The following is a 21517-nucleotide window of genomic DNA, read 5'->3' as shown; positions in this document are numbered from 1 at the left end:
AGATCATGGGTGACCCTAGTAAGAAGAGACTCAGTAGGTAAAGAAAATATAAAAAACAAAGTAAAAGAAAATTAAGAATCAATGAGTGGCTAAAATGCCAAGACAGCAAGTTTACTTCATTACTTCCTGAAGTTTGAATGGTAAGGAAAAAAGGAAACAAATTAGCTTTAAAAAAGATGCTGGGTCAAATAAGTTTATACACACACACACACACACACACACACACACACACACAATATGTAAGCATGATTGTATGAGAGATAAAGACATTTGAGAGAGATCAAAGATACAAGAGAAGATGAGCATTCTGGGACACATTTATTATCCTAGAATTTGGGAGGCTGAAGCAGGAAGACTGAAAGTTGGAAGTCAGCCTGGGTTTCATAATGAGATTGTCTTAAAACAAAACAAAAAAGATATGGAAGAAACTGACTAAGAGAAAGGACTAAGAAAAGGTAAGAGGGAAAAGAATCTAAAGTCTAAGTGAAAGAACTGGTCTAGAAATGAAGAACGTACTTCCTCTACTGAGAACGGCGGATACGAAGATGTGGGTTGAATCTGTAGAATAGTTAACAAGAAAAGGAATGGATTTGTGGGTGATCTCAATGTCAATCTTGATATTTTTAAATGCAGTAGGAATTAAGTTTAACAGTTGAAAGTAAAGTGAATATAATCATGGCAGGAGGTTTATGGACAAAATGAAAGCATGGAATTGCTGCTGAGAACAGAAAATTGAACTAACCAAGGAAGGGGGGCAGGAAGATAAGGAGGAGACAAAGAGAGCAGGGGGTGGGATACAAAGGGAAAAAGAACTAGAAACTGAATTTGCAGTGGCACTAATTTGGAATTTTCTCCAATCCTGTAGAATTGATAAAACAAAACAGAAATGTTGACCCTGAGCTAGGGTTTTGTTAAAGCACAAGAACCTGGAAACCCAGAGACATGCTAATTACTGGAGCAATGTGTGTCCTGAGTGACTGTCCTTTCCTATGAGCCAAGAAACAGCCATCTTTGGGAATACAGCTGCACCTTCTTGCAAACGATCATCCCAGATGGGCTGGTTGCCAATTTATTATTCCCCTCTACTCTCTGCCTCTCTCTCTCTCTCTCTCTCTCTCTCTCTCTCTCTCTCTCTCTCTGTGTGTGTGTGTGTGTGTCTGCCTCTCTGCCCCCCTGTATCTCTCTCTCTATGTATCTCTCTCTGTCTCTGTCTCTCTCTCTCTCTCTGTCCCCACAGAGGGTGGAATAGGACAATAGGGCATTGGATTCTCAGGTGAGTATCCCATTGCACCTACCATCTGCCAGTGCTTCAAGTGGCTTGGGAGGCAAGGGCTAGAGCATATGGAGGTCAAGGAAGCCTGGAAGGAGGGGGTGCTTCATCATGTAGCTTTGGGAAACCTTGCTTGGTAAGTAAGGCTTTGTAAGCTTTGTAGTTGTGGTCAGTGGGGAAGGAATGTCGCATCCATCTAAGTAACCCATCATTTGGGCTCTGTAAGAAAGCTCAATAAATGCATAGTTCCATCAGAGTGAACTTTGATAGATTCCTGCCTCAGTTTCTTGTTGGAACCTTGGGAAGAGGGGTAAATGCAGTTTATGTTCCCCCTCAGGAAGAAATTTTAGTAACAGTGGGTTAAAGGATCTAATTTAGTAAGAATAAACGTGGATCTAGTCCCCAAAGAGAACATACATGGTTTGATCTTCACGTGGCACTACTCAAAGGTCTTGATCAGTCTTGTTTTCTGCTGTGAAATCCTAGATTTCCCCAGTCATCAAGACTTTTTTCCATAATGAAAAGTACAGTGCCATTGGGAAAAGAAAGCATAAGGTGAGTAATCAATAAATGGGAAATTAAGCACAATTTTATATTATACAGTTGCACACTATCACAGAGCTGTTGCAAGATGACAAATAGTTCTCCATCAAATAAAATCCTGGGTTCCAAGCTTTTACCCAAACTGCTCTCTCTCTTCAAGTCTTTGATCGTGTTGCTTCCTCTGCCAAGAATGTCCCCTTCAGATCTTAGCCTGTCTCTAATGATAGGGATTGATTTTACCTTTCTAGCTCTTCCAATGCCAGATATAGTGTCAGGTGTCTCACAAATGCAGATTTAGTTGAAACAAAATAAAGAAAAATATTACTAAGGGCTAAATGATCAGAAAAAAGTCACATATTTAAATTTGTCCTTAAACATGGGAGTATTCTACCATCAAAAGGAACTTTTTAATGAGAAAAATGACACAACAATGGAGGTACGAATGCAGAGGAAGAAAACCAATTTACGTAAAACTAGAGGTTTCTACTAAAATCAGTATAAAGTGGCTGTAATTTATAAAGAACTGCTTCAGTCTCTGCCTTCAAAACCCTTTTCAATTAATTGAGAAAACAAGATAATCTACAATTCAATACAATGGCAAATGAAGGGTTTAGAATGTTGAGATGGATGAATGGACAAGGATGAATCTATCAAAAAGATGAGATTTGAGCTGAGCTCTGAAAGACTGAGGGCTCCAAGAAGAGGCTGAGCATTTAGCTTTGGGAAATAGGTAAATAAAGGCAAGAATGAAAGAGGTGTGACAGTGGATTTGTCCGGATGAAATTGAACTCAAGTAGACAGCAAGCAGCAAGGAGAGCATCAGGATTGTACAGGAATGTTTGCAAAAAGACTGAAGCTTTCTGTATAGGCAATGGAGAGGAAAACAAAGGTATTTGAGGAAGGGGTGGCATGAAAAGTTGCAGTAAAGAACACAGTAACTCACTAGTCCATAATGACTATGAGAAATAAGAAGCTGAGGAAGGATCACAGATTTGGGAAAAAGAACTTGAATACAATCAAAAAGAACCAAATACAATCAGAATTATAACAGAGACTAGATGCAGATGACATAAACAATGTAAATCAGCATCAGAAAGTATGAATCAATTTAGCAACTAGAATGCTAAGTATGAGTAGCAAAGGAAAAGGAGAAATGAAATGCATCTGAGATTTTATGCCTGAGTTATTGAAAAAAATAAAACCATGGTTTAATTTTCTAAAATTTAGTGTGTGCAGTAGGGGAAGGGAAGAGTGGAGATGAATTCAATTTAGCTAACTAAATTTGAGGTGGCAGATGGAAATTCATGCAGAAACTAATGGCACCTAACAGGGTTGTCTGATGTCATTAAGAACAACGGAAGTTTATACTTCTTGGTTGACTCTGGTAGCTAAATCAGTTTGAGAACTAGAACCCCACAAGTATTGCCTTTCTATCTACTTCACTGAAATTGAGAAGCACCTGAAATCTGCCGTTCTCCTTCCCGTGAGTCTAAATGCAGGTGTAACAATCCTTCCAGAAAAATCCCTCAGTTTTGTCACCTTAACAATTTAGACTATATATTAAAAGGGCTCTAGGACCTGCAAGCTGGCTCAGCAGATTAAATTATTTGCCATGAAGGCCTGGTTACCTGAGTTCGACTCCCAGGACCAACATAAGGGGAAAAAGAGAGAACTGCCTTCACAGGATTGTCTTCTGGCCTACACACACGCATTACATTATGATATACCACCACCCCCACGACAATAAGAAATAGTTTTAAAAGTTCTCTAGAAACATGCAATGCTTCTATACATATACTATTGTTTAAACTTTGATTGTCCTTGCAGGCCAATGGTGTAGCAGGTTGAAAGAATAAAGATCTGCAAACCACAAAATAAAATTTAGCAGTAATCTCCTTTTGAAAATCAATTTCTTTGTGGCTGTCTGCTTTCAAACCATGCTATACAACATCACTCCAATAAAAATTGTCTTCATCTCTGAAGTGCAGGCCCATTGACAAGTGGATGTACATGGGGAAAATTACTCAGCAATCTATTATTTTAAAGTGGTTTCAGCAGCTACCAGCAGGAAAATCCCTAGGAAGCCACAAAAGTCAGGGAACTACTCCTTCTTTCGGTTATTACAAGCACATAGTCCCAGCATCTGGCTTAGGAAATGACAACTGAAATTTAATTCTTCTCTCCCTAAAAGACACACAAATTTTCCAAATGGTATGTTCATTAAGCATTCGCTACCACACAAGCTCCTGCGTCAATGGTCATCAGTGGTAAGACTAGTGACAAAAATGACAAAAATGTAATAGCCAATAGTAAGGGAACTGGAGTTAGGCATGGGAAACCAACTCCTATCTAATTTACACTCATGTTTTTATTTTCTTCCTTTAGAGCAGCAATTCAAAAAATTGAGATGAAATGAAAATTGAGCATTACATAAGAAGCCATGGGTAGACTAAACATTCTGAAGATGTGGGACTAGATGTGGTCACACATAGGTAGGTTTTGCAAAAGTTCTCCAACACTAATACACACCTCAGATTGAAAATGACATTCACATTCATCTCTATGATATATATTAAACCTAGAAGTCTGAAAAAGTTCTAAATAGGGTCTGAGACAATTCCACTATCTATCTCTAACAGAAAGACTAAAAAGTAAGACTAAAAGACAGACATAGAGGAAAAAGGAGTAATGGAGAGGGCAGAAGAGGAAGAAAGAGATAACAATTGTGAGTCAGAATTAATTACTGCCCACTGTAGTGTAAGTAATTAGCTGGACCCTATCGCAGTCTGTTTTGTGCTGCTATAACAGAATACCACAAATTGGGTAATTTATAAAGTAAGTAAATTTATTAAGCCAGGCATGGCGTTGCATGCCTATAACCCTAGCACTTAAGAGGTAGAAGCCAAAGCTTGGATGGTAGTGAATGCTTTATCCTCAGGTACCAAATAAGTTTGAGGCCAACCTGGGCTGCATGAGACTCCGTTTCAAAGAAACAAGCATAAACAGAAAGGAAAGAATTTTATTTCTCATAGTTCTGAAGGCTGGAATGATACTGGAAGATAGAAGATCAATTGAAAGTGTAACAGATGGATATTAATTGGGAGCCTACTCCCTCGACTCCTGACCTACTTCTATGATAATAGCACACATTCATTCATGTGGCTTCATTGACTAATAACCACTTAAAGGTCCCACCTCATAATACTGTTACAATGGTAATTAAATTTCAACATGGGTCTTAGAGGGGGATATTCAAACCACAGAAGGCTATTTGTACATGCTAGATTCTATCCACACTAACTCACTTAAATCCCACAAATTAAAGATTTCTTTCTCTGAAGTGCACACCAGAATCGACAGTACAGCCTTTTCACATTAAACATGACTAGCCTGACATCCCTGATGCTTCTGGTTGAGTTTATTCTGGGCTGGAATCCTGAACACATCTATTATGGAAAAAGTTTGGAGTATTTGGAATGAAGAATCTTGATGATTCTCTTCATGTAAAGATAAATACCAAAAAAACTAACATCTCTTATTTATTTGTCCATTACTTTTATTTTATGCATCTTTAGAATAACAGATGCATCTAGATACAATTCATATACTATACAATTCACTCATTTTTATAGCAACTATACTGAACTGTGTAATTTTATGATAGCTCTTGCATCATTTTCTTTAAAGCCCCACACAACTACTGCCTTAGTCATGGTAAAATCAGTTGTGAAACATTGTCATTCCCACAGTAAGTGCCCTCATGCTCACATTTAGTGAATCTTCATTCCTACCACTCACCACATACACTCACTAATCTAATTTTTGAATCCACATATTTGCCTATTCTGGACATTTCATACAAATAGAATTATACAATATAAATGTGGGTTTTGTGACTGGCTCTTTTCACTTAACATAATATTTCTGAGATCCTACCATGTTGTAGTACATATTCAAACTTCATTCCTTTTTATGGCTGAAATATATTCTATTAGAATTTTATGCCACACTTGTTTATTCATCAGATATTTGGGTTGTTTCCATTTTTTAAAAATTATGAATAATGCCACTCACTGTGAACATTCCTATAGAGGTTTTTGTGTGAACAGACATTTTCAATTCTTTTGGGCACATGCATACAAGTAGAATTGGGTCATAATGCAATAAGTAATTCTGTGTTAACTTATTAAGAGGCTGAAAACCCACTTTCCAAAAACCACTATATCATTTAACATCCCCACCAGCAATGTATGAGCGTTCCCATTCTCCACACCTCCATTGTTTACTATCTCTCTCATAATAGTCATTCTAATAGGTATAAAATTACACCTCAATGTGGTTTTGATTTGTATATACATGATTGATAAGTGTTGAGCAGATTTTTGTGTAGCTTTGGACATTTGTGCCTCTCCTTTGATAAATATATGTATCTTTTCCCTATTTGTCTTCTTATTTATTGCATTTCAAGAGGCCTCTTTTTCAAACCTTTTCTCCTACTCTCATATTTCTTTTCATTTTTAAAAAGTTTTCTTTAGTAAAATAAGAGTTTTTTTTTTAAAAAAAAACGTCATTCACATATTTGAGTTGTTGTTGGATTATGTATTTGGTTCTATGTCTAAGAACTATTTGCCCAATCCTAGGTCAAGAAAATTTCTGTTTTCTTTAAAAATGTTGTTCTGGCATTTAAATTTAAGTCTATTTAAAGTTAATTCAGGGTCGTTGTATAGTACATGTCTACATTTACTCTTTTCTTTAATTCATGGCTTTTAAGACTTTTTAATTGATAGAATAAACATAAAATACATACATATTAATGGTGCACTGCATAATGTTTTAATATATGTATGCATTCTAGAGCGAATGTAAAAGGAAAAAGATGTATGTGAATAAACAGAAACCAGAGTACCCAAGGCATGATGATTAAATCAGGTTAAACACATCTATCTCCTCAACCAACTATTACTCTTTATAGTGAAAAATATAAAATCTATTCTTTCTTATTTATTCTTCTCTCATATACTACATCCCAAATGCAGTTTCCCCTCCTTCCTCTCCTTCCAGCCCTCCCATTACCCTCCCTCTCCCCACAGAGCCATTCATCCTTCTCTTCCTTCAAAAAAGGATGTCAACCAAGCATGGCATAACAATTTACAATAAGAGTAGGCACAAACCCTCACATCCAGGCTGGGTGAGGCAGCCCAATAAGAGGTAAAGGGTCCCATGAGTAGGCAAAACTGTCAAAGACACCCCCTACTCCCACTGTTTGGAGTCCCACAAAACACCAAGCTACACAACCACAGCATTTATGTAGAGGGCCTAGAAGCCTATATACAAAATAATTTCTTCAACTTTTTGAAACATACATTATCTATGGTCATTCTACTCTGCAACAGTATAACAGATCATCTTTTTCCATATAACTATAATTTAATACATATTGATCAATTTATTCCCCATCAATCCTCCCTACTCCTCACTTATTCCCCACCATCTGGTAACCACCATCCTAGTCTACTCTTAGGGTCTATACAATAACTTTTTATTCCATATGTGAAGGAGATAATATGTACTTATCTTTCTGTGTCTGACCTTTTTTCATTTAATTCAAGGAAATTTAAAAATTCAAAATGATTTCCAGCTTCATTTATACTGTCACAGATAACAGAAATTCATTGTTTTCATGCTTGACTAGTATTCCATTATGAATGTGTAACAATTTTCTGTTTTATTTCAGTTTGTGGGTTGGTTGTTTGTTTCTAGATAGGGTTTTGCTATATGCCCCAGGCTGGTCTTGAGCTTACAGTCATTCTGCCTCATTCTTCTGGGTACTGTGACTACAGGTACCATCAGCATACCTGGCTGTATTTTCATACCCATTCAGCACCTAAACTAATGAGTACATAGGTTATTTCCATTTGTTAGCTATGTCTGATAGTGCTACAATAAACATGAGGAGGCCAGCTGTCTCTTCCAAAGACTGACTTCATTTCCATTGGACATACACAGTACATGACATTTTTCTCCCTACTGTGACAAAATGCCTGACAAGAAGCAACTTTAGAGATGAAAAACAGTTGACTTTGGATTACAGTTCAAGGGAATACATTCCACCATGGCAGGAAAGGCAGCAGCAGCAGGAGGAGGCTGCCTCCTCACATTGAATAATCACACTACAGAAGCAGAGAGTAAATGAGAAGCCAAGCTAGGTTGTAAAACCTCAAAGTCTGTCTAGTGACTCATTTCTTCTAGCAAGACTCTACGTCCCAAATGTTCCACAACCTTCCCAAACAGCTTCACCAGCTGGTGACTGAGTATTCAAACATGAGCCTATGGAGGACATTTCATATTCAAACTAAAACATATATCCAGTAGTAGGATTGCTAAATCATATGACAGCTCTGTTTGAAACTTTTGACACAGAAACATTTCCACATCGTTTGATATGGCATATATGTGTATGTGTGTGTATACACATACATATACATACATTTAACCAATAGTGTATGAAAAGGTTCTTTTCCTCAACATCCTCAAATACATTAATTACCTTTAGTCTTTGTTGTTGATATTAGGCATTCTTACTGAGGAGAACTAGTCTCTAATGGTAGTTTTAATTTGCACTTCCTTGTGACTAGTGATACTCCTATATTTATTTTCATAAAACTATTAGGCATCTGTCTGCTTTTGAGAAATGTCTATTTAGGTGAATTTGGTCTATTTTATAAAGTTCACCCCTTTTTTAAAATGTGGCTATATGATTTTCCCAGCACCATTAGTTGAATAGGGAATCTTATACTCCAGTGAACTGCCTTGTTTTGTTTTGAGTTTTAATTTTTTTCAAAAACAAATTGGTTATAATATAAGGGTTCTCAATTCTGTTCCATTAACCTATAATGTCTATCCTTATGCCAGCCCCATAATGGATTGATAACTATGGTTTTATAAATAATAGATTTTTTCATTCCTTAAACATGCCATGTTCTCTCTAACCTCCAAGCTTTTGCACATTCAGTTCCTATTACTAGAAACTAAATTATCCAGATATTTTTTTTCAGTTTTAAATTAAGAAGATGCTTTGTCAAGAAAATGTCCCCTGATTTCAAAAGTTTGTTCCAGGTGTTCAACTTTTTTGTTCAAAATTATCATATGATCCAAATAATTCAAGCAGTAAGATTAACCCTACTGCTTCCTTCATCATCAAACTGAATTCTTCTAGCTTAGTCACTTGACTCAAAATTCCATGAATGCAGGAATTCTCTCTGACCTGCTCAACAGTTATATCTCCACATCTGTGTACCACTGTCTTAGGGCTTCGAATGCTGTGAAGAGACACCATGAATATGTAATACTATTAAAAGACTGAACATAGAGTCAAGAGAAAAAAAGAAGAAAAGAAACTGAAATTCATGACCCTTGTAGGAACAAGAACTCAGGAAAAAGCACCAATCTTTAGTTTCTGAATTAGAACAATAGTTTAAAAGAATAGTAAATCAACTTTCATTTGGACAGAAAGCCAGTTTCAGATGATTTCAATATCATGGTGGATTAAGCTGACATAGGATTGCTAGCACCTGAGGCCAACTTCCAGAAATATAAATCCTATCTGAATAAAAACAACTGAGGCCTCAAAACATTTGTGTGTGTGTGTAATAAGTGTGTATATGCATATATATGTGCATATATATATATACAAACACACAATATGCCATCCATTCAAAAGCAATCAAGCATATGACAAAACAGTCAAGTAGTAGAAAAATAAGATATACAATTGATAATAGAAGTAGATTGAAATATTCTGTGGTTCCCTATAAATTTCAGAATTTCTATTTCTGTGACAAATGCCATTGAATTATATTGTTGTTGTTTAACTTTTTTGAGATAAGAATTCACTGTGTTCAAGGCTACCCTTGAACTCATAATCCTTCTGCCTTTGTCTCTCAAGTGCTAGAGTTATTGTGAGACAACACACCTAGATTGTGTCACTGGAATCTTGATGAGGTTTTCACGGAACTGGCAATTTTCTTTGGATAATAAGGGCATTTCGCCAATTTTTTCTTCTTCCCATATATAGATATGGAATATATTTTAATTTATTTTTGTTTTCTTCAGTTATTTCAGCATTGTTTTATAGTTTTAATTGTTCAGGTCTCTGACACTCCTGGCTAAAGTTATTTCTAAGTACTTTATTTTTTTGTTGTTGTTGTTGTTAGTGATTGTCTGAATGTCCTATATCTATTAGGATACCAAACACAATTTAACCTTCCCTAGGGCAAAATGACTTCATGAATTCTTCCAAACAGCTAAGAAAAAAATGTTACCAATGTTACATGAATGATTGTAAGCAACAAATAAAACAAACAAAATAGTAATGACAGCATAAAATAACTTTGATAGTCAAACTTGATGAGAGAAAGTTGCATGCTAATCTCTCTCACTCATAAAAAGCAAAGGTTCTAAATGAAATGTTAGTAGAATAATTTCAGATAGATATGAACTGGCAGCACATTTGAACTAAAGAGGCTGTATCCTAAGGGGAATAAGGTTGGCTCATACCATATTAACAGAATAAGGGAGAAAAATTCTGTTACTAATTCAATATATAAAAGAAAACCATGGAATACAATGATGTAATTCCTCAAGTTATTCAGAAACCTTTGAAAACTAGAAGAAAATTCTAAAGTTGATGAATATTTTTTAAAACTAACGATAATAATAAAACATATGACAAACAGTAAAATGAAAGTTTTCCTCCAATCTTCAGAAGTGAACAAGGATGCCTGCTATTACTACTTCCATTCATTAGTCTGAAAGTTATAGCCAATATAATAAAAAAATTAATTTTAAAGTTTCTTTCACACAATATATTTGGATCATATTCATCCCTTCCCCCAACTCCTCCCAGATCCCCACCTGCCTCCCCACTCAATTTCATGTTTTCTCTCTCTCTCTCTCTCTCTCTCTCTCTCTCTCTCTCTCTCTCTCTCTCTCTCTGTGTGTGTGTGTATTCCTAATGACACTCTGCTATACTTAGATTGGAATCTAGCATAATCATTAGAGAGGCTCCCGCAACTGATGGGAGCAGATGCAGAGACCCACAGTCAAACAGACAAAACTGAGGGAATTTCACAGAAGAGAGGAAGGAAGAATTGTAGGAGCCAGAGGGGTCAAAGGACATCACAAGAAAACTGATGTGAGAGAGTCTTCTGTTTTGCGTTGATTTCATTGGTTAATAAAGAAACTGCCTTGGCCCTTTAATAGGACAGAAAATTAGGTAGGTGGAGTAGACAGAACAGAATGCTGGGAGAAAGAAGCCGAGTCAGGCAGTCGCCATGATTCTCCCATCCGACACAGACGCAGGTTAAGAATCTCCCTGGTAAGCCACCAGCTCATGGTGCAACACAGATTATTAGAAATGGGTTAATCAAGATGTGAGAATTAGCCATTAAGAGGCTAGAACTAATGGGCTTAGCAGTATTTAAAAGAATACAGTTTCTGTGTAATTATTTCGGGTAAAGCTAGCCAGGTGGCAGGACGCAGCCCGCTGCTGCTCCCACAACAGAAAACCCATTGAATTAACTAACCTGTGCTCACAGGAGCTCACAGAGGCTGATTTGACAATCATGGATCCTATGTGGGTCTGTACCAGGTCCTGTACATATATGTTATGGATGTATATCTTGCTGTTCTGGTGGAATTCTTAAAGTGGGAGTTGGGGGATATCTAGGACTTTTCTGCCTGCTTTGGGGACCCTTTTCCTCCCTCTTATTGGGGTACCTCACCCAACTTTGATATAAGGGTTTCTGCCTAGTCTTACTGTAACTTGTTATGTCATGTTTGGTTGATATCTCTGCGAGGCCTGCTCTTTTCTGAAGGGAAACAGAGGAGGAGTGGATCTGGGGAAGGGGAGACTGGGAGGACAAGAGGGAGAGGAAACTGTAATTGAGATGTAATATATGAGAGAAGAATAAATGGATGGATGGATGGATGGATGGATGGATGGATGGATGGATAGACAGATAAATAAGCAAAACAAGAAAACAGCAAAAAAAAAGTGAAAATCTGGCCAGACAAACAAGAGGAAACATTGTAAGACCCAGATGAGATATATAACATTAAAAAAAAAAAAAAAAAAAAAAACAGTATCTTCCAGACACAACAGGACTGATACACAGATGGACTCAAAGAGACTGTGAAAGCATTCCCAAGATCTGGACAGGTTCTAGTCAGACAGGGTCCCCACACTGAGAGGACAATGAGAACTCTGGGTCTCAACCCCAACCAAGAAGCTAATTGCAATTGATGTCTGCTTGCAAAGGGAAAGTCAGTTTTCTTCAATGGAGTGTCACTGGACATATCAACCACATTCCAGGGCAAGCCCCATGCCTAGGAATAATTGGCAAAGATATATGGATTAAAAAGGAAAAGAATAAAAAATTTAAAATATTTTTCATAAACTTTTTGATAGACATGTAGAAAATCCAAAAGAACATGCAAATAAAGTATTGGGATCAATAGGCTAGTTCAGCAAACTGCTGGAAACAAACTTAATACATAAAATTAAACTAGATTTTTTAAACATCAGCAAGAAGCAATTAAAATTAAACTTAAAGCAATTAAAAGAAAAAAGTCACGAATTTGAAAGAAAGCAAGGGAAGCTACATGAGAGGGTTTGGATGGAGGTAGGTGAAGGGAAAATGATGCAATTATATTATAATATATTATAATCACAAAAATTAAAAATAATGTAGCCCCACATTGGGTTTCCTACCAAGTCAATTGAAAAATTATGATGCAGAATTTTTATTAGATAGTGTGTAGAAGGAGCTGTGGGCTGCGTTCCTGCATCATTTCCCCTTCACTTACCTCCATCTTGGGCTGGAGCTTCATCACGTCTGCCCTAGAGAGGAGAGGCATGGCATCTGCCTCACTTCCTCCCAGCATTCTGTTCTGTCTACTCCACCCACCCAAGGGCTGGCCTATCAAATGGGCCAAGACAGTTTCTTTATTAACCAATGACCTTTCTCCATCAATAGTGCTTTGGGGATGAACATATGTGTAAGACAAGGAAAAAAGTCAATCACCAAATTGCCCTAACCAAATTTCTATTGAGCTCTTGAGCTGGTATGGCTGGTATATGACTCTTCAATGTTTTCCCAATTTGGAAGAAAGGGGAAGTGATTTATAGCTCCACACTGGTTAGTCATTAGATGCAGGCAGCCCTGGAAGTTTCTCCTTGGTTGAAAAAAATTTCATCAAAAGACAATTCTCAGCTGAACTCTGCCTCCTGAAAGTTCTCTTGATACTTGAGGGCATAAATCCTGCATTTCTGAAGTGGAATTTACCTAGTGAACCACAACATCCACCATAACATATATAATAACATTTAAAACATACCTTGGAAATCCTCTCTCTATTAAATTTTTTAAAAAGTAAGGCTAGGCAGTGGTGGTGCAAGCCTTTAATCCCAGCACTCAGGAAGCCGAGGCAGGCAGATCTTTGTGAATTCCAGGCCAGCCTGGTCTACAGTTCCAGGATAATCAGGGCTACACATAGAAGTCCTATCTCAAAAAGAAAAAGAAAGAAAAATTATTGCTAGGAAAATTAAACAAGAATTAACATGTTCCTGAACTGGAAGATGTGACCTCCTAAATTGGGTTTTATGTGGTGAATAAGAATATAATCAAAATATGTTTGAATACTCGGTCCCTAGTTGCTGTAATTCTCTGGGAAGGATGAAGAGGTATGGCCTTGTTAGAGGAGGTGTGTTACCAGAACTTGAGGTTTCAAAAGACTTTCACTGTTCCCCGTGTGCTGTGTTTCCTGCTAGTGGATCAAAATGCAAACTCTGAAGTGCTGCTCCGGTTGCCTGTAGCCACACCTTCACTCCACCACAAACACTAACCCTCTGGAACTGTGAGCTCCTTTAAACTCTTCACAAGTTGTCTTGTCATCGGATTTTATCATGGCAATAGAAACGAAACCTTAACTAACACAATTCTTAAATTCAATGTAATTGCAATAAAAATTCTAAGAGATTTCTCTTTTATTGAGGCATGTAAAAAAGCTGATTCTAAAATGCATGTGAAAATGTGAACGATAAGAGTGGATGATTTTAAAGCATATGAACAAGTCGGAAGGACTTGCTTTCCCAGATATTAAAAGCTTATTATAGGTTATTGTTATAGTTTTGTACCCCCAAGGATTCATGTGATGGATGTTTCGCTCCAGAGTCGCACTGTTGATATGGCAAGACCTTTAAAGAGGCCGGTGGAAGCCTCAGTGCAAGACCACTGAAGGCACTTCCTTCTGAAAGGATTCGTCTTTTTCTTACACAGTACATTAGTTCTCGAAGGTATAGGCTGCTATAAATGAGGTGAGGTCGACCCATGCAATTTTTCACTTTTCTGCACTTTTATTTCTCTCTCCATCATTTTTCTATCCAGTCAAGAGTACCCTCACTAAAGCTGAATGGATGTTTTCTGAATCCCCTAAATGACCTAAGTAATCTCTTTTGCTTTCAAGTATCTAGCCTCAATTATTTTGTTATAGCAACAGAAAACAGACTGATGAGAAACAGATCAACAGACTAAAATAAACAGTTCAAAAACAATTTGGGGTGTATATAAACAATAAATGGATGAAAAAGTAAGAATGTAGAAAAGTAGAAAAAGTCCTTTTAATAAAAAGGACTAAATCAGTTGGATACTTATATGGAAAAATATAGAGCCTGATCTCTATGTCTCCACCATACACAAAATCAATCCCAGGTGGCTTGTAAATCTGTGGCTGGCACAAAGACAAAACTTCTAAATGATAATGTACGGGCATGTCTAATGATTTCAAAGGCAGCAAATACTTCTTTTTTTAAAAAAATTGTGTGTGTGTCTGTGTGTGTGTGTGTGTGTGTGTGTGTGTGTGTAAAAGAGAGCTTCAGATTATTTGGAGATGAAGTTAGGTGGTTGTGGGCTGCCTGATTGATGGTGAGTATGAGGAACCAAACTCTGGCCCTCTACAAAAGCAATGCATGTCCTTAACCACTGAGCCATGTCTTCAGCCCTGGAAAAATACTTCTTAAACAGAATATAAAAACACTATTCATGAAAGAAAATATTAAGAATTTTTGATAAATTAAAATTAAAGCCTTCTGTTCATCAATAAATATAAAAGTAGGTCCCAAATTTGGGACTGTTTTGCAAATTATAAGAATAACTCACTTCAAGGTAAATAAAGATTTCTAGGGCTACAGAGGTGGCTCAGCAGTTAAGAGTGTGTGTTGCTCCTGCAGAATAGATGAGTTTGGTTTGAAACACCCATGTCAAGAGTCTAATAACTGCCTAGAACTCCAGCTCCTGTGAATCCAGAGCCCTCTTTTGGTCTGCAGAAACCTGCACTCACATGCCCCCCACATATACACAAGCACACATACACATAAATAAAAATAAAAAGATCATGTTTTTAATTATATAAGAATAGGGCAATTTGACAGTAAAATAGGCAAAAAGATGGAAAATTACTTCATATAGATACCCAAACTGATAATACATGTGATAAGGAACACAACTTCATCAGTCTTCTGAGAAGAATCCATTAAAATCCTAAGATAAAGCTACCTAAATAGGTAGACTACTTACCTAGAATACCTGAAGCCTTGGGCTCCAGCCCCAACAATATCACATACAATAACAAGATATCACTAAATACTCACTCACCAGAATGGCTGTAATTGCAAAGTAATATAAAAACTGCCATTTTAATACATTGCTGGTGAGAATAAAAATTGACAATAACTTAGAAAAACTGTCATCAATAATTTCCAAGTATGTATTTTCCATTGCATAGAAACTAATCCTAGATATATCTTCAATGGCAATTCTAATAATTGGAACCAAAATACATGCATAAATTATCTGAAACATAATTATTCACAATAACTCCAAACTGGAAATAATCTACATATTTATTACTATAAGGAATTTATAAATTATTATGTATATCAACAACAAAATATACAAAAATATAAATTAAAAATCTCTCTGTCTGCAACAGTATGGTTATCACAAATGTAGTGTTAACCAAAACCCACAAAACTCAAAAGAATACATTTATCTGATTTCATTTATGTACAGTTCAAAATAAACAAAATTATTTCTGGTAACAGAAGTCAGAATATTCATCATCTTTGGAGAGTGAGGATGATATAGTGATAAAGATGGACACAAAGGATGTTAAAAATATTTTATTTCTTGACTTAGATGCAAGCAATATAAGTGTGCTCACTTTGTAATATTTCATCAATTGGCACAATTATGATGTGTATACTTTTCTGTATTTGTATTATATGTTAATAAAAAATAAAGGAAAAGAATAGAAATGAAGTAAGTGCTGGGTATTTACAGAGGAGTCAGACAAAGATGGTTCTCTACAGTGGCTGCCTTATAGACAAAGGCACAAGGTTTTTCTTGGCAAGATTCTTGGAAATTAAAATCGCTTCAGAAATTCTCTAGTATAAGGAGTTCTTCTCTCTAAGGTAGTGACAGATAAATTACAGATCATTTTTCACAAGATCTAAGAGAGAAGATGAAACCTAAAAGCAAATAAAATATCAAACAATGTATTACAAAAAGCTTTTAGTACCATCTTAGAGGGAAAGTGGGAAGCTAGGAAATGGATCACATGGTTAGGACTTCTCTTTTCAACTTCACTTTCTAATTATTTTAGAAACCAGTGAAATATTACCAATAAAACTATTTACCTAAGTAAAATTGACAGTTCACATACTTAACAGGACCAGAAAGAAACAGGCCTGTTTTATAAAATGCCTTTGTTTTATATAAATGTTACCCAAGTCCCCAGATAATTCAGTTCAACAACTATTTTCTACTTAGCTATAACTAGTGCTGTTAGGAATCATAAAGACAATACAGAAGGTAGATTTCTGATGACTTTTAATGTAAAGGTAGATGTCTTAAGATGAAAATCAGTAACAACTACAGAATAATCCCCAAAGAGATTATGGTGGGTAACTTTCCAGGAATGAAAATAGTGAGAGTGGAAATGAGAGGGATATCATGAAACCAGTTCAAAAGCCTTAAAGAACTCATTGAAAAGTCTGCATTTAAAAACCATAAACAACTTATCAAAATTCCATAATTTGTGGGATCTGTTATGGTCAGCATGAATCTCCTAGAATGATTCTTAGTTAGTAGGCACATCAAATCTTGGTATGCTAATGATGTATCTAGTTATACCCAAAATGTCTGAAGAACATTAAAGCTGACTTCTATGATATCACCTCAAATAATTAGGAATGTACCTCAAACACCTCCAACCGTCCTGAAGAAATTCCTATTGATCTGCCTGTAGTTTAGATTATGAGATGATACCTTTATCTCTCTCAACATTAAAAGACCTCTAGTACTTAACACTGTACCTAACAGAGAAAATTTTATTTATTCAGCTTAGATCATTAAATTACACCAACATACTGACATATTCATCTCTCTCCCCCTTTTGATCAATTTAATTGGGTTTCTGGAGACTTTCATCAATCAGCTGTTAGCTTTTTCTTGAGAAACAGCCACCAGAATTTTCTGACTGATTGTAGACAAAAATGAATTTTTGATCATCTTCATAGAAAAATGTTTTGTTTTGTTGTTGACACATTCCTGAGATTTCCCACCATGGTTTTGACATATGAGGGACATAATCATGACCAGACCATTTTCTCTATAGTGTGATCCAATGATTTTAATGCTTTTAATTATTTGTTATCAAATTCAGACACTACTGGTATATCTCTAGCTCTTAAGCTAATCTTTACTAAGTACGGATCCAGATACAGCTCCTTAACTCCTTCAACTAAAGGAGATGGTTCATGATTCCAGATGCTACCCTTTCACTCTTTATGAACAGCAACTGTGCCCCTACTTTTCTAACACCTCCCTTGCAGAAATTTGCTGATCTTCCTACTTTATGTCCTTAATTCCTTCTGCATCCTTTTTAAAAAATTTAGTGTGTTATACATACACCTTCAATGATTTCTAGAGTCCTTCCTTGAGTCATAATTGAGAGCCCACAGTCCAATCATTCCACAGGCTTGAATATCTTCACCTTTGCCTAAATATAGGTATGACCTTACATAATGAAATGCCTCTGACTGTTCTGCTCACCACAGTTTAGTGCCATCATCTTCCCTTCACTCTTTATAAATACACTGGTAGGAAACCCAATGTATTGCCCACTGGAGGATCCATGGTTTTTGTCTCTGCTCCTCTCTGTTCAACTTGCTGTAACAGCAGCTGTTTATACTGAAAAGCTAAAACATAAAATATGACCTATGTGGCCAAGTCCCAAGAGGCTGTTTACTTCCTTATTTATGAATCAGAATCTGTCAGCACAACTTAGAATTTTGACTGTCAGCAGATAGTACAATTAAATGTCACTGCAAAACCAGCAGAGGGTGCACCAGGGCACTAGAAATTTTACCCAAGATATAGCACATCAATTTAACTTGATTAGCCAATCAACTTTTCCTTTATTTATTTATTCATTATTTGTTTATGTATATGCCAAAAGTAATATCCTCAAGAGAAACAAGTTGAATCGGAACTAAAATTTCTTCAGTTATATTCCAATTTTCCTGAAAGTGAATGAAGTTCAAGACAAATAAGGAGTATGTGGTTAAACTTAGTCTGGTCAAAATGTAGTTAGAGCAGAACAAAATGACACAGATCTGAGCCTTTCATTTTGTAAAGCGTCTACTATGGAGCTCCAACCTGTTGTCATTTCATTTCCCTCAAAAAAAAAAAATGGCAGATAGTATATTATGGGGTAATGTGTACTAAGTTGGAAGAGGAAGGAGCAACTTCATCCTAGTTTTGACTCAAGCTATGATATCTTGGGCCATTTATTTCTCCCGCGGGGCCTATATTTGTAAGGTGGTACCTTACAAATCTGAAAAACTTCAATTCCAAGTTGATGCCAATCCACGTAAAGAGCTACTATCATTGCTTCGACTGTCCCAAAAGACTAAACTAGAAAGACTGAAGGACAGGCGAGAAGAAGCTGTGTTGAAACATCTAAGTACTTCAGTGCTGCACAAGTGTAAGCAACTAGATGTCGTCACAAAGCTATGAGAGTCCCATGCCATCACAGAAAGCTCTAGAATACAGCCGTCCCGCTGATCCCCCACCTACAAACATGACGGTCCACCCTGAATGCCAAAAATCCTTGACCACCATTTGAGTAAAGAAGTTGAATTCTCTGATACTTTTTACAGAATATTAATGTGCAGCTGCTAAGTATTTCTACTGGGGATGAAGAGGGGGGAGATAAAGAAAAGACCCAGAGTCCTAATTAATTTTCATCCGGCCACAGTGTTTAAAGTCTCACGTATGAGAAGCACGCCTGCAGCTTCTCTTCTTTGATAAGCTGTTATATAAGCTGGAGTGTGTTTGAAAAGCATTTTAGGGCTGGGGCAACTTTACAAAGCACATTGGAAATAAGAAAAGTGTCAGTCCTGACAGCGCATTGTCATGAATGTGACAGCTCTAAATGTACAATTTTGAAGGTCAAAGTAGCATGAATAATGTTTAAAGAATTGGGACAATGATTATAAATGTAGCACCAAATACAGACGCTTCTATGTGTCACCTCCAGTAGGTTACTTATACAACTCGTCGTTTTCTCAAAAAAAAAAAAAAAAAAAGACCACCAGTCTTTAACCACCTCAAAAAGGTCCTTTGCTGCTCTGCCTAAGAATCACACACATGGAAGACAACTTTGGCAACCACGAGAATACTTAGTATCAAGTACGCTGAATTTACTTGAAGAAAAAGTTCGGAAAACAATCAAGCTAATGGTTTGCTGAAAGGGATACAAACACTCTAAAGAACATCCAAAACAAAACAAAAATCCAACTTCCTGTTCTGAAGCTAGCGATGGTGAAAACTCTTCACACCCACTGCACCCAGTCCATCAACAAGAGCGTCAGAACCGGCATGCAAAGGGTGAGTCTTATTTCCATAGATTTTTTAAAACTGCTGTTCAGAAGTTGTCTAGCAAGACGGCATATTTCTACCAGAATTCCTCAGGGGCGCTGATCCTCACTAGAACGCCGAGGACAATCAGTCTCAAATTGCAGGTAAGTGTGAAAAAGCTCACGTTCTGGTCAGCGCACAAGAACCCGGCGCTCAAAGTACAGTTAAAAGTTGTTTCAACGGGCGTGGAACAGTTATTACAGCTGTTTACAGCTCCAACTCCAAAGAGGAGCCTGCTAGGGCTGGCATCAGCTCGGGACACGAAGAAACAAGCACCGCGGGCAGGGAACCTCACCAGGGGCACCAGGGGCCAAGCTGCTCGCCGTTAGCCGGCCACGGGGGCGGCGCAGGCACCTCTCCGCCAGCCTGGGTGCGAGGCCAGCCAACTTTTCCCCGAAGCAGCCCACACCCCCCCGGGGGGGCGGCGCATGCAGCCCGGCCTTTCCAAGTCCATGGGACCCGAGAGGGTCTGAATGAGCCAAGCCAGGAACTGAGGACAACCTGCCCCGGACAACCTCTCCCTAACTCTCCGGCCCACTCCCAGGTCCTGCCCTGTAACTTGGCTCCGGGTGGCAGAGTCCCCCGAGCCCTGCGGCGCAGGCCCCCGCCCAACCTAGCAGGGGAGGGGGCCTCCGAGGCCGCCGCCCCTCCTAGGTGACTCACCTGGTGCTGGTCCTGGGAGTCAGGGGGGAGTGGATCTTCTCCCGCTTCCAAAGGCTGCTGCGGAAAGGACGGCTGCCCGAGGTGGCGGGTGATGGGACCCACGGGGTCGAGGCTCCCAGGGCTGCTTAGGGTGCCAGAGGTGCCAGGAGCACCCGGGCCGCCGAGGCGGGACTCGGTTCCCCGTTCCCGCCGCAATTCGGACCGCAACTCTAGGTAGCAACACAGCGTCAGCAGGTGGAGGGCCAGCGAGAGGCCAAAGAAACCCAGGAAGAGCCGGCAGCTGTTCCCTTCGCCCGCCCGAGCAGGGGCCCCGCGACAGCCGCAGCCCTGGCTGCCCCGCTCCCTTGGCGCTGCTGCAGGCAGGGGTTCCCTGCGCTCTACCTCAGGGTAGCCCATGGCCTCCAGAGACGGCCACTATCTGAGGCCCGGGAGCCTCTGCCTCTGCCTGAGCCCTTCGCGACCCCTGACAGGCGGTTACTGTCCTGCCATCGGCTGGGGGCTTCGGGGACCCGTTCCTGAGCGACGGTGGCTGGGCGGGACAGAACAGGGAGCAGCCGCATGTGCAGCTCCACTCCGAGGGGTGGGAAAGGGAGGAGGAGGGGCGGGAGAGAGGGGCGGCGCAGCCCGAGAGGGAATGAGGGAGGAGGTCCTCACCTACCCCGCCCCATGCCTCAAGGGGCGGCCGGGACGCCCAACCACGGGCCCGCCAGGCCCGGGCACCCCGCCCCCTGCCGTTCCACTCGGGCCTCCAGCCGTGGGGCGGGGCCTGGGGGCGTGGGGGTTCACCTCTGCCTGGCAGCCCCACCCAGCTCTTCCCGCTTGCCCCGTTGCAGTTGGTGACTGCCGCTGTCGTTCATCTCTGGACTCCACCCCGCTTTAACCCTTCAGCGCTGCTATGGGGGGAGGGCGGGGGGGGGGGGAGACTGAGAAGAATTTGGGAACCTTGGAAAGGACGTGGAGCAAAGAAAAGGAGGCAGAAACTAGCATTAATAGAAATGTT

General features: G+C 38.8%; 1 protein-coding gene across 2 annotated transcripts in view; it reads right to left on the bottom strand.

The window, feature by feature from the left end:
- Nucleotides 1-21089, bottom strand: part of Eda (ectodysplasin A) — a 398134-nt gene extending 377045 nt beyond the window's left edge. For both annotated transcript variants that reach the window (XM_057760446.1, XM_057760447.1), the window contains exon 1: nucleotides 20518-21089. In XM_057760446.1, coding sequence (XP_057616429.1) covers nucleotides 20518-20913 — 396 coding nt within the window. In that variant the 5' untranslated portion in view covers nucleotides 20914-21089. The remainder of the gene's footprint in view (nucleotides 1-20517) is intronic.
- Nucleotides 21090-21517: the final 428 nt, after the last annotated feature.

This window comes from Chionomys nivalis, chromosome X, assembly GCF_950005125.1.
Source record: "Chionomys nivalis chromosome X, mChiNiv1.1, whole genome shotgun sequence".
In the NCBI taxonomy this organism is placed as follows: domain Eukaryota; kingdom Metazoa; phylum Chordata; class Mammalia; order Rodentia; family Cricetidae; genus Chionomys; species Chionomys nivalis.
Note: the sequence above shows the minus strand (reverse complement) of the source record. Positions and strands in the feature narration are given on the sequence as shown.